General features: G+C 43.5%; 1 protein-coding gene across 3 annotated transcripts in view; it reads left to right on the forward strand.

Annotated features, from left to right (window-relative positions):
• The window catches only part of NEIL1 (nei like DNA glycosylase 1), a 32,413-nt gene extending 15,874 nt beyond the window's left edge, over positions 1-16,539 (forward strand). For 2 of the 3 annotated variants that reach the window (XM_030186760.1, XM_030186755.1), the window contains exons 4-10: positions 3,705-3,768; positions 7,789-7,888; positions 8,452-8,576; positions 9,323-9,350; positions 10,438-10,499; positions 13,201-13,564; positions 15,566-16,539. In XM_030186760.1, coding sequence (XP_030042620.1) covers positions 3,705-3,768; positions 7,789-7,888; positions 8,452-8,576; positions 9,323-9,350; positions 10,438-10,499; positions 13,201-13,564; positions 15,566-15,597 — 775 coding nt within the window. In that variant the 3' untranslated portion in view covers positions 15,598-16,539. Of the gene's footprint in view, positions 1-3,704; positions 3,769-7,785; positions 7,889-8,451; positions 8,577-9,322; positions 9,351-10,437; positions 10,500-13,200; positions 13,565-15,565 lie in introns of all 3 variants that reach the window. The other variant, XM_030186768.1, reaches the window with a different exon arrangement.

Below are 16,539 nucleotides of genomic sequence, written 5' to 3' on the forward strand. Positions count from 1 at the left end.
GTATACCCAGTGCAAAATAAGACAGCCAATGTAAATTCTCAAATTGGACATAATTACAAACACTAAAATGAAAATAAAATGATTTTTTTCTACCTTTGTTGTCTGGTGACTGTTTTTCTTTCCATATTGGTCCCAGTCTGTGATTCTGCTTTCTTTTCTTTTCGCTTAACTCTTCTGTGCCATTTGTCATTTTGTCTCCTTTTTCTTTGCTTTCTTCAATATTTTTCAGGCTCTCTCTCTGTCCAGATTTAATTCATTCTTACTATCCATTCTTTAATGTCCTTCATCTACCTGTGGCTTTTCATCTTTTCCTCACCCTTGTTCTCCCCATGCCCCTTCCTCTTATTCTCCAGTCTTTCTCTATTCCCCTTTTCCATCCAGCAGCTCTGCTTTCTCTCCCCATCCTTCCAGTGTCTCCCCTATTTCTTTCTGCATTCTTCCATCCAGCATCTTCCCTCTCTCTCTCCCCATCCTTCCATCTGTTTTCCCCCTCTCTCTCCCCATCCTTCCATCTGTTTTCCCTCTCTCTTTCCCCAATCCTTCCCTCTGTTGGTTTCCCTCTCTCCCCAATCCTTCCCTCTGTTGGTTTCCCTCTTTCTCTCTCTCCCCCAATCCTTCCCTCTGTTGTTTTCCCTCTCTCTCCCAAATCCTTCCCTCTGTTGGTTTCCCTCTTTCTCTCGCTCCCCAATCCTTCCCTCTGTTGGTTTCCCTCTTTCACCAATCCTTCCCTCTGTTGTTTTCCCTCTTTCTCTCTCTCCCCAATCCTTCCCTCTGTTGTTTTCCCTCTCTCTCCCAAATCCTTCCCTCTGTTGTTTTCCCTCTTTCTCTCTCTCCCCAATCCTTCCCTCTGTTGTTTTCCCTCTCTCTCCCCAATCCTTCCCTCTGTTGTTTTCCCTCTTTCTCCAATCCTTCCCTCTGTTGGTTTCCCTCTCTCCCCAATCCTTCCCTCTGTTGGTTTCCCTCTTTCTCTCTCTCCCCAATCCTTCCCTCTATTGTTTTCCCTCTCTCTCCCCAATCCTTCCCTCTGTTGGTTTCCCTCTTTCTCTCTCTCCCCCCAATCCTTCCCTCTGTTGGTTTCCCTCTTTCTCTCTCTCCCCCCAATCCTTCCCTCTGTTGTTTTCCCTCTTTCTCTCTCTCCCCAATCCTTCCCTCTGTTGTTTTCCCTCTCTCTCCCAAATCCTTCCCTCTGTTGGTTTCCCTCTTTCTCTCTCTCCCCAATCCTTCCCTCTGTTGTTTTCCCTCTCTCTCCCAAATCCTTCCCTCTGTTGGTTTCCCTCTTTCTCTCTCTCCCCAATCCTTCCCTCTGTTGGATTCCCTCTCCCTGCCAAGTTTGACGCGAACGGCGCGAAGACGCGACGCACGCGGCACCAGCCCCTATTTCCGGCCGCTGCTGCTTCTCCTGTTGTTGAGCAGCAACGGCCGCTACACAAAGAAAAAGAAGATTGAAAAAAAATTGAAACCTGGCTGAAACGCGGCACCCCGGCACTGTAGACAGCCATTAGGCATTGGCTGTTGCCCCGCAACCGCTCCTCCTCTTGCCTCTACGTCACTGCCCCTGGAGGAAGACCCCGGAGGAGCGCAGTGACGTAGAGGCAAGAGGAGGAGCGGTTGCGGGGCAACAGCCAATGCCTAATGGCTGTCTACAGTGCCGGGGTGCCGCGTTTCAGCCAGGTTTCAATTTTTAAAAAAATCTTTTTCTTTGTGTAGCGGCCGCTGCTGCTCAACAGGAGAAGCAGCAGCGGCCGGAAATGGGGGCCGGCACTGCGTGCGGGACATGGACTCACGGGGCGGGGGGAGCAAAAAAAAAAGGTGCCGGTACGCCGTACCGTTGCGTACCGGCACAAAAAAAGCACTGAGTAAACGTAAATCATTTTTTACACTTTCAAAAAGTACAAAGACTAGGAGACACTCGATGAAGTAACATGGTACTATTTTTTTTAAATAGGAAGAAATATTTTTTTTCACTCAACAAATAGTTAAGCTCGGGAACTCGTTGCCAGAGGATGTGGTAACAGTAGTTGGTATTTCTGGGTTTGGACAAGTCCCTGGAGGAAAAGTCCATAGTCTGCTTCTGAGATAGGCATGGGGAAAGCCACTGCTTGTCCCTGTGATCAGTAGCATGAATCTTGCTACTATTTGGGATTCTGTCAGGCACTTGTGACCTGAATTGGCTACTGCTGGAAGCAGGATACTGGGCTAGATGGACCATTGTTCTGACCCAGTATGGTTATTTTTATGCTCTTAAAAACTTAGAAGAAATTACCCCCACTGCTAATCAAAATCACAACCCAGAATCAAACATAAGGAAGACAGTTCTGGAAAGCCACTTAGCCCTGGTAAAAGAGCTGTGTAAAAATTTTTCCATGGGGTTCCACCACATTTCTGATGGCAGAAGAGAAAGTGTGTTGGGTGGGACTAAGGAATAGCACACACACATTGCATTTTTAGATGCAGATATACTGATGATAATTGTTATACTGTTGAATTGTAGTTGGTGATGTGTATGTATATTTTTATGTATGGTTTATTGTTCTCCGGCCTGGATAAGGGCAGATTATAAATAATAAATCTAAATCTATTTGCCAGCCAGTTTAGCTGCTCTGTAAAGCAGCTGCAGAGTTCTGAAGCCTCTCGTACCCAGGGCAGTTTTCAAAGAGAAAATATATGTGTGTGTGGGGGGGGGGGGGGGTCGATATCAGCCAGTGGTGCTCAGCAGTTTGCTGGCATTCTTCCAGGATATTCAGGGTCGGGCCCTGTCTGGGCTTGCCATTGAATATCCGGTTTTGCAGAGCCGGCCATAGTGAGTCGATCTTCAGCACCTAACCTGCCATGGATTACCATATATAGATAGGATAGCCTTTTATGCAGTCTCATTTTTGTGGTTAACCTGGCCGGTTTAAGTGCTGAATGCTTGTGTATAAGAGTAAGCCACTAGCAGCTACTTCCCCCAGCAGATGCACGGTTTATAAAACATAGGGAGTGTTGAGGCAAGCCCACCTCTTTGCATTCTTGCAGTTCATCTGTTCTAAAGGCAAAATTAGTACTACATTTCCCAGAAAACTGGGGACAGACGTGGTCACCTGATGACACAGAGACCTGGCTTTCTGTGCTGGGAGCTGCGATTTGTACGACACCAAATTGCATGTCATGAAATTTTGGTTCAGTTGTGGTATCCTAATGATTTCTTTCTGTAATGGTACTGATTTCGCATTGAAAACCGGAACACTAAATTGTATTGGGCTGGAAGTTAGAAACCAGTACCAGATTAAAAGTGACCATAAGAGATGACATAAATCAGAAACCCTTTCAGGAGGTTTAAAATTAGCTGTCATTACATAACCAGTTCCTTTATCTTATGAACTATGTTTGGGCTGGGTGCACAAATGCTGGACTCCTTTGTTAGGTTGCCTTATTATTTTGCAGTCTCTGGACCTAAAGATTTAGACTTTACCACCAATGATCAAGTAGGTGTAAAGGATTCTTTCAATTTATGTATTGGTATTGTGATTTAATGTGTGCAAAAACATCTCTTGGGCCTGATTGGCTTGGGCCTGTTGCAGTTGTACATTTAAGTGACCTGCATGGAAGGAAATGGCTGTATAGAAGGACAAAGGGAATTGAGGTGTGTGCAAGATATTTTTGAGTGGGAGACAGTAGCTGCTGTTGTAAGCACAATGGTGAAGCTGTCCAGTTTTCCTCTACAGGTTAAAGATCCCACCCTTTGTGAAGGCCAGGACAGTGCTTGAGCCCCTCCAACAACAGGATCAGGTGAGAACTTCAAGGGAACGGGAAGAAGAACCAGAATCTTCCCTATCGTCCACCAGACCAGAATAAAATGAATGGGTTATTTTATTTGGATTTAACGCACAACTTTTCAGTAATAGCTCAGCTGAGTTACATGCAGGTATTTTAAGGTATTTCTCTATCCCCAGAAGGTTTACAATCTAATTTTGTACTTGAGGCAGTGGAGGGATAAGTGACTTGCCTGAGATCACAAGGAGAAGCAGCAGAATTTGACCTTGTTTCCTTGGTTGCCAGGCAGGTGTAACCTACATTATGCTCCTCAGCCAGCAGGTGGAGACAAAGACTTGTAAGCCATAACATATATAGCCACTTGCTATTCAGTATTCTCTGTTTGAGCAATGAGGACTGTTTCTGGTGAAACTGTTCTAGGGCCAGTTGGAAAACTGGTTGTCCAGTTGAGCCTTGGTGGTCAGAGGTATCCAGGGTCCTGTCAAGGATGGCCACACTTTCAGGGTATACCTAGAGACCTGGTTGCTATCCTGTTCCTGGTGGATCAACCGGGGTTGGTAACTTTCTCTATTTGACTCCACCCCACCCACACCAGGATAAAAATAAAGGGTTGCAGCCCCAGTAGGAAAAATGCTTCTCTTACAGCTATTGGGGGGGGGGGGGTTAGCATAGCTCCACCCTGGGTTTACTCCCCTCTTCTTCCTCTCCTTCAGGATGAAAAATTACCAGGGAGCAGTGCAAATGGTATGGCCTTGATGTGGAGCTTCTGGAGGTGGGTGAAATCTGGAAGCAGTGCAAGGGGGATGGAGGGAAATCCTTGAAGCAGGTGTGGAAGAGATGGCCACTTTCTCCCCTGTGTGTCTCAAAACACCAGGACCAGCTCAAAGGATAGTGGTGCCCTGAGCCAACTTGCTTTGGTAGTGCCTCCCACTCCCATAGTATTGCTTCCGGTATTCCCTTCCTCTCCCCCTCCCCCCCCCCCCCCCCCCCCCCACACACAAACACATACACTTGGGTTCAGCATCTCTGCGTCTCGTTGACTGGCCAAAAGGCAGCCTATTATGCTGCTGCTGCTCCCACTGGTGACCAACATAAACTGTACAAGACGGAGGAGGAGTGAGAGAGGGGAGGGGGATAGAGAGACCGGACTAGGGGGAGGGGGAGAAGAGGCTTAACCTGTAGACCACGTGAGGTCAGAGGCTAGGTATTTTGGCGCCCTTAGTCGCTGGTGCCCTGGGCCAGAACCTCACCTGATCCAAATGGTTAAGCCGGCCCTGCAAAACACAGATATCTGCCTCTCTTTCCACTCTGCATAAGAAGCTCAGCTGGCTTTGTTCCTGCAGGAATTTGCAGAGGGCACAGATTATGCTAGTGGGTCTCTGACTGTAGGACTTTCCTCCTGAGTTTGTCCTTCTATATAGGGCCTTTTTACTGCAGGAGGTAAGGGGGTCCTCTTCAGCCTAGGAGGTGAGGGCTTGACAAGTCCTTACAAGCTAAGAAACTCCAGCTGGAAGTTCAGGAAGACTGCAATGTCCATTCAGTGACTTCTGATAAGGGGTCTGAGCATTGCACTGCTGCTAATCTAAAGGACAAAGATCTGCAGTGATGGACTCTTAAAGGAAGGAGAATTCCCTGTCCTAGAAGGTAATGACCTTACAATAGTCCATCTCTTTCTGAGAGAAGAGCTACCAGCTATGATTTTGCAAGTGCTAGAAGCACTGAGGTCCAAGCAGGAAGCAGAATTTTCAGGAAATCCCATCCTGAAGAGTTTATGTAAGCCTATCAAAATCTTTCTGATACACCAAACAATCTGGGCCCTCGTCTCAGCAGTGGGATGCTTCTGTGGCCATTCTCAGAGTTGGTAGGGTAAATTTTATCTTTTGGTCCCAGGAGAAAACAAAAAAACCCAGGCTGCCTAAAGCAGATGCCTTGACAGCTCTGATCAAGAAAACCACCATTCCCATGGGAGGCAGCACAGTGCTAAGGATCTTCAGGATCGCAAGCTTGATTCTTTTTTGAAAAGGCATTTGAAGTATCTGTCTAGGGTCTCCAGGTAGATGTCTGTACTGCTTGCATGTCCAGAGCTTGCTTGCATCAAGCGTAGCAGCTAGCAGGCAAGTTGCAGAGGATGGAGACCGTGATCCAAGAGAGGCCACCTGCTTGGAATCAAGTTTGGCTTATGTGGCAGATGCTGTGGATGACCTCGTGAAGAAGCATGGCAGTATCCATTTCCGCCTGGCACCTCCTGTAGTTAAGAAGTTGGTCAGCAGATGTGGAGGGGCATTTTTGATATGACATCTAAATCCGACTTTGGATGTTTTGCACAATATGTCCAAAATTTGAATAGGAAAGAAGGTCACTTTCAAAAAGATAAAGTCTATCTTTTTTTCGAAAATACTGTTTCAAACAAGGTTTCGTGCTTTGGACGTTTTTGTTTTTAGTCCGTTTAAAAAAAACAAAAAAACGGCCAAGTCAGACTCCTTATTGTTGAGAGGAGAAAAATTCAGATATCTTTAGGCTAACAATATACAGGACTAACATAAGACAAGATGACTGGTATAACTTGTATTTAGATGTGAGGAAAGGTTGTTTAGATAACTGGGTCAGTTATAGCAATTATCTTTTCTCAACATATAAAATGATTTTGTTTGTGTAATTTAAGTAATTGAGGATTTTATGTTGAGTAGAATTTTGATATGTGAATAAAGAACATTAAGTATGTTTAGTCAAGTGTATTTATTCATTAGGAATATTCAGAAAACCTGACTTGTTGCAGCACTCGAGACCTAAACTCTTGCATCCTCACACTATAAGTTAGGTGTGTTCACAAGGGGTAATGTGATCTCTGGCACAGGACTGCTTAGAAAGAGGTTTCAAATTCCCACCCTAATTTAAGGGGAATGTCCACTCAAAGGAGGTGGTGGAGGCAAGAATGGTGCTGGAATTGAAAAAGAAGTGGGATAAACACAGTGGATCCCTAAAGGGCAAAAGGATGGAGATGAAGAAAAGTACCCCAGTTCAAAATAGCTGTGAAATGACTTGTGCTTAGAAGAAATAGCAGGTACTGCCCTTGCAACTCTACTGGGCAGACTGGATTGACCATATTGGTTTTTATCTGCTATCGTTCACTATGTTACATTCCATTCGTTCTGGACTGGTCTGATGGATGATGAGCGAGGAAAAATGTGGGCTTACCTGCTAATTTTCTTGAATTGTATCAGACCAGTCCTATCAGTCCCACCCTGGTATTTTTCATATTGCTTTGGTAAAGAGACATATTTTCATTGTTGTAGTCTCAGTTAGGATGAGACACCAGAGGCTTTCTCTGAGAGTCTCTGGGTGTGATGGTATGTACATTAGGAACCCTAGACCAGGAGTACTCAACAGAGCCCTTAGAACCCAGCCAGTCAAGTTTTTAGCATACCACAATGATTATGCATGAGAGAGATTTGCATACAATGAAAGTAGTGCATGCAGACTTTGTCGTGCATAATCATTGTGTGTATCCTGAAATCCTGACTGGCTGGATGTGTCCCAAGGATTTGGTTGAAAACTACTGCCCTAGATCAGTGTTTCCCAAGTCGGACCTGGAGTACCCCCTTGCCATTTAGGTTTTCAGGATATCCACAATGAATATGCATAAGATCCATTTGCATATAACAGATGCAGTGCATGCAAATCAGTGTTGTACATATTCATTGTGGATGTCCTGAAAACCTGACTGGCAAGGGGGTACTCCAGGTCCGACTTGGGAAACAGTACCCTAGATCTTCCCCCCCCCCCCCCCCCCCCCCCCATCTGCTTAACTGAGGGGAGAATTTTTCCTACATTTGCTGTGTTATAGAAATACTGAACTGCACGTGGTTGCTCTGTATAAGGCAGGGCTCAAGTAAATTTGTTGGCTGAGGGGCATAACTCATTTACACTGGACTGGTCTCAAGAAAAGAAATTTAGTACGCAAAACTGCATTTTGCCATTATCTTGTTGAAAACAGGAGTGAGTCATCATTTGTGACTGTTGATTTCTACCTCACAGGATGCAGAGTTAACCTTGAGCAAAAAAGTGAAGATGAAGAAGGAGAATCCAGACCTACTGGAGCTGTGCCACTCTGTACCCATGGAAGCTATTCAGCTTGGTAATCTAAGTCATAATTTTCTTTTGGAAGGCATTCCATTTCTCAGAATCCACTTTGGTCGATGTGGACATCGTGAATAGTAGTAGACCTGATCTGTGGGTACCCAGATACGCTACAAAGACCTACAGTTAAATAGCTACTAGCGTTATTTGTCTTTCTAGTTTTCCAAGTGTCTGATAATAGGTGAAAGATGCCTGGCCTTGCTGAAAAATAACTCTGAGAATGGAGGAAAGACGTGGTTCACCTCTGCTCTTAAACTGAGACTTAGTGGTTGGAAGTAGCCTGAGAGCTATTGAAGAAATGGGTGATAAATGCAGAAAGCTGTCTGTAGTGAAATGTCTATAGAAAGAGACATTTGCAAAGGGCAGAAACTGGATGAATGTCCAACTGATCAACATTTGTGGGGTATGGCAGCAGTTTGGTTAAGATTTCCAAATAGTTGGTTGAAAATGAGTGCCATACGGCATTGCACATCATCAATTTGATGAGTGGAGGAATGTTCATATCAATATATGCAGAACACCTTATCCTTTACTCTGATGCCTCTTCCTTTGTGTCTGCAGGAGGGGACGGGTTTTACCCGACACGCAGAGAGGATTTCTCTGTCTATGAAAAGTGGTTGCAGTGTTACTACGTGCCTGGAATGAAGACTCTGCGGGATAGTACTGGCAGGACAATATGGTTCCAGGAAAGTTAACAGATTTAATATTCTTGCTGCTCCAGTTTTCTTGGGGTGTAACAACATGCATCCCTGGTAATTGTAGATGCAGTATAAGCCTATGCCATATGTGGGCACTCCAGAAATCTTCCTTCCCTCTTCCTGAAAGGATGAGAGAGTGCAGGGAAAGGGTGGGGGGGGGGGGGCTTCAAACTGGTATGCGATCGCCTTTATTTATTAATATCCAAATGATGATAGATCCATTTAAATACCTTTGTGATATAAATGCCCAGGAGGTGAATCTCTTTTAATTGAAAGGAAGCTCTGGTATGAAAGAGCATAGGATAAAAGTGATAGGGGATAGACAAGCGTAACCTGAGGATATACCTCTTCACGGAAAGGGTGGTGAATGCATGGAATAGCCTCCTCGTGGAAGTAAAATGGAATCTGAATTTAAGAAAGCTTGGGACAAGTACATAGGATCTCTAAGGAAGAGAAAAGGAAGAACAAATTCCTGGAGGAAAAGTCCATAAAATCTCTGTATTACGATACACCTAAGGGAAAGCCCTGGGGCTATGTAGCATGGACTCTTGCTCCTTTTTGGTATCCTGCCAGGTACTTGTGACCTGGACTGTTCTCTTTGGAAAAAGGAGGATGGCAGTTCTGTTCTTATTTAAAGCTCCCCAGATCATCCTTATTCACGACTTGAGAACATTAGAAAGTAATGCAAGAAAGTTCCCAGAGCTGCTGTAATGGTTCTTTTTCTCCATTTGCAGGGGGAAGCTGGACCACTGGCCCCAAAAGGTGTGAGTAAATCTTGCTAAAAATCTCATAATATGTATCTGTGAGGTGTGTATTCACTAGTATGCCTGAAAGCATTGAGTGTATTTAAAATTGATTTAATACATATTAACTTTCAAATTAGCATGTGTTAAATCGGTTGGTATTCATTAAAGTTCTAACACATGTTAAAAACTTTTTTTTTTTTTTTTTTTTTTAATTAATGCATGATGTAAAGTCTGAAAACTGTGGACAAATAAAACTCCCAAATGAACTGAAAAGTTTTGTCCTGTGCACCTCCCCAGTTCTTATCTTTAACATATAAGGCATTGGTTCCCAAACCTGGCCCAAGAAGCACCCCAGCCAGTCAGGTTTTCAGGATATCCACAATGACTATTCATGAGAGAGATTTGCAGATCTCTCTCATGAATATTCATTGTGGATATCCTGAAAACCTGACTGACTGGGGTACCTCCAGGACCTGCTTTGGAAATCACTGATATAAGGAAAAATGTCATTTCTCCTCTTCTCCTCTCATATTAAGCAAGCCTGTGATCAATTTCTGGTATTTATAAGGAGCTGGGAATGGAGAGGCCAGGGCCAGAATGAACTTCGTATTAGATCAGGGGTGGACAACCACGGTCCTTGAGGGCCACAGCCCTGTCGGGTTTTCACAATTTCCACAATAAATATGCATGAAATTGATTTGCATGTACTGTTCCATTGTATGCGAATAGATCTCATGCATAATCATTGTGGAAACCGTGAAAACCTTACTGATTGCCCACCCCTGCTCCAGAGCAGTGCTTCTCAACCCAGTCTTTAGGGCACACCCAGCCAGTCTGGTCTAGTTGGTCTCTTTAACCCTTTGTCTCAGCTCACAGGTAGTCAGTAGGGATATGGCCAAATGGATGAGTAAGGCAGGGATGCAGATCCTTGAATTCTAGTGACATAAAAAGCCAAATATCTAGAATTATTAGGGTGATATGTGCCCCCATCAGCAGGATTCCTTCCCTTTTTAGTTGTGAGTTGTCCCATGCGCTATGTGCGCTATGGCCACTGGCAGTGTATCTCTTGTGTTTATTTTGTTGTCTTTAACTTTTGTTTTCAGCTGCAAAATCTAAAATAAAATACGGAAGGGTGAAAGCAGATCCCAAGACTCCCAGCCCCAAGGTAGGGAGTGTTTTTTTGGGAGGGGTGTGGATCAGTTTACTCTGGCTGTGTTTCAGTGGAACAATGACTTGTCTTCACTTCTCTGGACAAAGCATGGGACAGGTTTTCTACCCACAAGAACCTAACCCTATATTATAATTGGGGTTTCCAGTATCATGGTTAAGTATTTTTCACACTTTCCTGTCAAGTTTATTTATTTACACTTGTATACCAGTTTCCTGATCAAAATAGATTATTCAGAATGGTTAACAAGCATATAAAACAATAACAGTCCAGAACAAAGAGAGAAAAGTTACAGAAAGAAATCATAAATAATAAAATAACCAGACATAGCCCACTTCAGTCTAACATTGTAAGAATCGAATCATCGGGGGAACAAAAATGTTTTCAACTTCCTTCTAAATAACATAAGATTTCTATCGAAGGGACATTTGTTCCACATCTCTGGCCCAATAACCCAGAAAGCTTTTGAACGCCATCCTCTTCTTTTCATAACATCTATACTTGGAATTGAAAGCAAATTTTCTTGACTAGATTGTAACGATCTAGTGGGTATATAGGAAATCAATTTCCACACATATGATTGCGGGTGAAAGAAGAGTCAACTTTTTGCTTCTTAAAAAGTACTTTTTCATTGGCTTTTGGCCAATGCTTCTGCTTAAGAACAATGAATTGGTTATCTAGAGGAGGGGTTCTGAACCCAGTCCTCAGGGCACACCTGGCTAGTCGAGTTTTCAGGATATCCACAATAAATATAGATGAGAGATTTGCATGCACTGCCTATTTTTTGTATGCAGATCTATCTTATGCATATTCATTGCAGATGTTCTGAAAACCTGCGCGGGAATCTGTGAGACCGTTAGAGCAGGAAGGAGGTGAAATGTGTCCCGAGGACTAGGCTGTGAACCACTGACCTAGGGCCCTAGTCTCCTGTCATTCACCGCCATCTGCTCCAGGCTTTACATGGCTCTCTGATCCAGTCTAAAGACTTGCTGTTGGCACAAGTAGGGGCTATGATTGTAATCTATTAGTGAGCCTTTCTACAGCTGTGACCTGCCTGGGAAAGGAGAACACATATATGGTCACTCTCCTTTCAGTTGCATTCATCTGCACTGGCTTTCAAGTGGTGGGGTTTTGTTTTTATTTCTGTATTAAATTTTTTTTTTGCCCTCATTTCTTTGGATTTTCAGTTTGATCAGAACCAGCATCTACTAGGGTTTTTTGTTGTTTTGTTTAAAAAAATAAAATTCCACTCATTTCACAGTTCATGGCAGATTACAATTAAAACATACATAGTTAAAATAAAATAAAATACAGCATAAAAGACAAGACAACTTCCTGAGTTGCACAAAACAGAACGGTTTACAATATCAGTATAAAAAATAATAAAAACAAAAAAAATAAAAGAATTCCATCAAATTGATAGGAAAGCATGGCAAACTTAAAACAGACGTTCTACAAAATGATCAATACCACTACACACTAAACAGCCATTCACGACAAATACATTAAGCTAGAATATTTCTTCACTACATAATTACTTCTGTCTAAATACTGCCTTTCATCACAGATTATTTTCGAATGTGTTTTGAAACAAATATGTTTTTAAAAATTTACGAAATTGAATGTAAGACTGCTCCAGTCTAAGATTTTTGGGAAGGCAGTTCCAAAGAGAAGGGGCTATAAAAAAGAAAGCTGAGCTTCTGGTAGATTCCCAGCTAGCCTTCTGTAATGATGGGATAACTCATCTATTGTCTGTAAGTGATCGAAGCGTTCGCCTGGGTGAATATAACAGGATAAGGTTAGCTAAATATGACTGAGTTAATGAATATAACCCTGCTATCTTACAATATTTATCTCATGCTTACCAGTTGTAGATATCCCCAAACAGTGGCGTTTTTAAACTAGATGCAGCAGTCGCGTATGCACCCCCTGTCGGACCCGCCCCACCCCCTTCCACCTTAAAATCCTCTTTGCTTTAGTCTTCACCCGGGCAGCGGCACTCATAGGCTGCCTGCAGCCTGCTCCAGGACTTCATCCCTAAACAGTCCTGCCCCTTCTGATGCAACTTCCTGTTTTATGAGGGGCAGGGCTGTGGGGTCTCCAAGAAGGTTTGGGAAGTGCATTGTTAGAAGCTGTAAATACTATTTCTATGCTTTCTCCTGTCAGCTGAAGAACCAGAAGTCAAACCCAGAAATGAAATGACATTTTTTTCAACTATTGTACCTCACTTTCTTATGCAAGTGTATTCTTGTGATTGTATCTTTAATTTCATTAAAAAAAGGAAAACCAGGAACCCTAAGTGCATGATTATTACCCCACTAAAATTAGGGGATCTTGTGTCTTAGGTAGAAAACCACTTATGTAACCCATGTCCAGTTGTCTTTACATTGGAACTTATCAGACTTTCTGTGGCCTATTAAAACTACCTGAGTTGTTGCTTCATCAGTTTCCCTGCGGACTTCTTTAGAAACTATGAGCAGGGTTTTACCTCAAATCAATATTAGTTTGTTGGAGTACTTTTGCAACCATTTGATCTACTGAGGGGGCGGGGGGAGAGACAGATTCATATTCCTAATCCTATTACTTGGCACGAGTTGAGATTTTCTTATTTCCCACTAACCTTATTCCAATTTTTCTTGGAAGCTAAGCAGAACTTTCTTAGAATCTGTCTCACATTCAGTGTTACTCACCTTGTCAGGTAATAAAGTCTGAGCCAGAGGAAGACTCCAAGGGTTCCAGAAAAGGCCAGAAAGGCAAGCTGGGCAGGAAGAAGGCTGAAGAGTCTAGAGTTGGACAAAATGCTAAAAAAATTGGCAAGAAACAAGCAAGCCTCAAAACTAGGAAGAAAAAGCTCCCATCCCAAGACCTTCCTGAAAATAATCCTCCAGTCACAAAGAGGAAAAGGCAGTCGACGCAAAGACTGGAGATTCCACTGGAGAGCCCGAAGAAGCGGCAGCGAGGAAGAAGTGTGGTAGGTGCTGCTCCCCGGATCCAAGCTTCCTCCAAAAAGAATCAGCCAACACTAGAGAGGAAGAGTCAGAGAAGCACTGCCAAAGGAACTGGTAAGCAGTCACTGAGCTTGTTCTCGCATTCAGGGTGGTGAAGAATTGGAGCAGTTAACAACCACTCCACCAAAGGGCTACAGTCAGTCTGCATTCGTAAGTTGAGAGTAAGCTTAGTTTGGGGGAGGGGTGCGGGAATTTACTTTAATTACAGTACAGTCTTTGATTTATACGACGTCGACAGGACTGACCGATTTTCAGATAATACGGAAAACACTCCAGAAACCCCTCAACCAATGCATAAATAAGAGTTCCAGATTTTCAAAACTTGTTCTAAAGATTTTTAATAGAAATAAATGCAATGATGTCTCTGGGGGGGGGGGGGGAGGTCGTTTCTCTTGCCTAGGCCTGATGGTTGGTTTAGCAAAGATTGGATAATTGACAGTGTACTGTATTTAGATTTATCACCTTTATCAAATTCTGAAAGCAATTTCCAACATCAAGATACAGAGAAAAATGACAAATAACCCCCATCTACTAGTTTTCTCTAAAGAAGTAGAATAGTTACCACTTGAGTTAAATGACCATGAAAAGCAAAAACTAAGGGGTCCTTTTACTAAGCTGTGGGGAAAAGTGCCCTGCGTTTGCATCAGGGACCGTTTTTCCCACGTGCCAGGGCCCTTTTTCCCCACAGCCAGTAAAACCTGGAAAAAAAAACTCTCACCGTGTGGCCATGTGGCAGGGAGCCCTTACCGCCACTCATTGAGGTGACAGGGCTCCAGCGCTAACCTGGCAATAACTGAGCAGCACCCGGCGATGCCCAATTACCGCTGGGTTACTGCTGCGCTAACCATTTTCTTTTTCCACCTGGATGGCGCACGCTCGGGGCAGGACTAACGCTGGCAGCTGCGTTGGGCCGGCGGTGGTCCCGAAAAAGCGAGCGCTCCAACTATTTCCTTCTCAGCTGCTGCGCCTGCGCTGTACTGATTTATTTTGGTATGTAAGGAAGCTTAGCTGTACACTGCACTGCCTTGCTCCCCACATGGCACAAAGGCGCCGTAGGCAGTGCCGCATGGGAAAGGCTGCCAGCTTTGTCGCGGGTGCAGCTCCTCCACAGTCCACACTGTTTCTGCTGGCTGGGTCTAGATGATTTTATTTATTAGTCTCCTCTCAATTCTCAAATCAATCACATCAGAACTCCCCCGCATTCCCACACAACAGGAACAGGAGCCAGAATGCTCTTCTGTACCATGTGCAAGCAGCTGCGCAGCAGGTAAAATACATATATTTTTAAAGTTTTAACGTGTCATGTAATGTGTTCAGACTCAAGAGTGTAATCAGAATGCTGGCTGGTGGTGGTGGTGGGTTTCTGCGTGGGATAATCGCTGCCTAGGGCAAAAAATGTATATTTAATGATACCTTTTTTTTTTTTTTTTTGCCCTAGGCAGTGAAGAGCCCACCCACCACCAGCCAGCATTCATTACTCTTGTAATCAAAATGATGGCTCTGATGTATTATAGCATAATGTAACTATATTTAAAAATATTGGGTCTCCCCCCCCCCCCCCCCCCCCCCCCCCCAATTAAGTATGTATGTGGTTGATGTTTAATCGGGGCAGCTGTTGGGCAGACTACTTAGAAATCTATCATCAAGCGCATTCTAAGGCATTATTTTGTAGGATCCCAAGAAACACTACTCATACATAGTGCGCACCCAAAATGTCAGGTCTGGCTATGCCACTGGTGAAAAGTCAGCAGCTGAGGCTCTGGAAGAATAATTCTGTGTTGCTTATGATAAAATATTTAATAGTGCTGGGATATTATAGTATGACTTCAGTACACCCACTAATAAGTAGACAAGTTTTACTCGGTTAGGCAGCTCATTCCAGAGAGTAGCTGTTTTGAGTTCATTAGCACTTGGAAAAAAAGAGCTAAGAATTCTCCCAGTGAACAAACTCAGACCTTGAGTATAGAGTAGTACCTAGAAGTACATATCTTTTAACAAGTGATGAAGTATTCTGGAATGAACTCCTCGGTATTTTGTCACTCCTTTTTCCCTCAGGATCAACTAGCAAAGCTCGGAGAGCCCAGTGAAGTGAATGTCATATAGCCAGCCTGCCTGTCCAGCTGTGTCCAAGGGCTGCTCCACTTCCTGAATGTTCCGAGGTAACACTGCTGAAGCCAAACACCTTCTCTTCCAGTGGTGTTAGTTGCTGTATTAGAGCGAGGACTGTTGACTAAAGCTTAGCTTTTACTTTTTGTAAAATCGGTCTCCAATTGGTGTGGGAACACAGAATGAACACTGTGTTTAAGTGGGACAACTGTCTGTCTTCTTACCCCTCATTCTTCTCTCCTGACAATTTTTTCACACTTGTTTTATGAAAAAAATATTTTTATCGGGACCAGGCCTATTTTCTAATGTCTGTCTTTGGGGCTCTGCTTTGATTTATGCTTATCCATATCGTCAAGAGGTGTACCACCTTTTACCCCTAAAAGTTATGCAATGTGTAAAGAAAAGAAAGAGAATCTTAAATGATTTTAACTGAGAGAGCTTTTAAAAAGTTGGTAGTACTGCTCATTTTTATGGCTGCAGCTGGTTCCTCTCTACAAATCTTGGGAGTTAAACCACACTTTAGAGTGACTGGATATAGAGCTGTGCAGTGCGTGCCACCCTTTGTAGCCACTCTCTTACAAAAAGGATAATGTGGTATGTTCACAGTGGGTATAGTTCAGCTATGCTATGCCACTCGCTGCAGCTGCTGTGAGGTAAAAAGGACAGTGGAGTGAAGCCATGCTGTAGCTGCCAGTATGACTGCAGTCACACTAAACTGGGTGCTGACAGATGTATGGGCTTCTGGTCAGCTTCCTCCACAGGATCCCTCCCATTCTGTCATGGCAGCACATATATATACGAGGTATGTCTGTTGGTGCAGGAGAAGCCGCCACAGTCCTTTTCCATGGAAAAATAAGTTCAAAACATATCTTAAAAAATGAATTATATATAAAATAGTAATTGTTTATAAAATGCATATTTTT

This window comes from Microcaecilia unicolor, chromosome 1 (genome assembly GCF_901765095.1).
Source record: "Microcaecilia unicolor chromosome 1, aMicUni1.1, whole genome shotgun sequence".
In the NCBI taxonomy this organism is placed as follows: domain Eukaryota; kingdom Metazoa; phylum Chordata; class Amphibia; order Gymnophiona; family Siphonopidae; genus Microcaecilia; species Microcaecilia unicolor.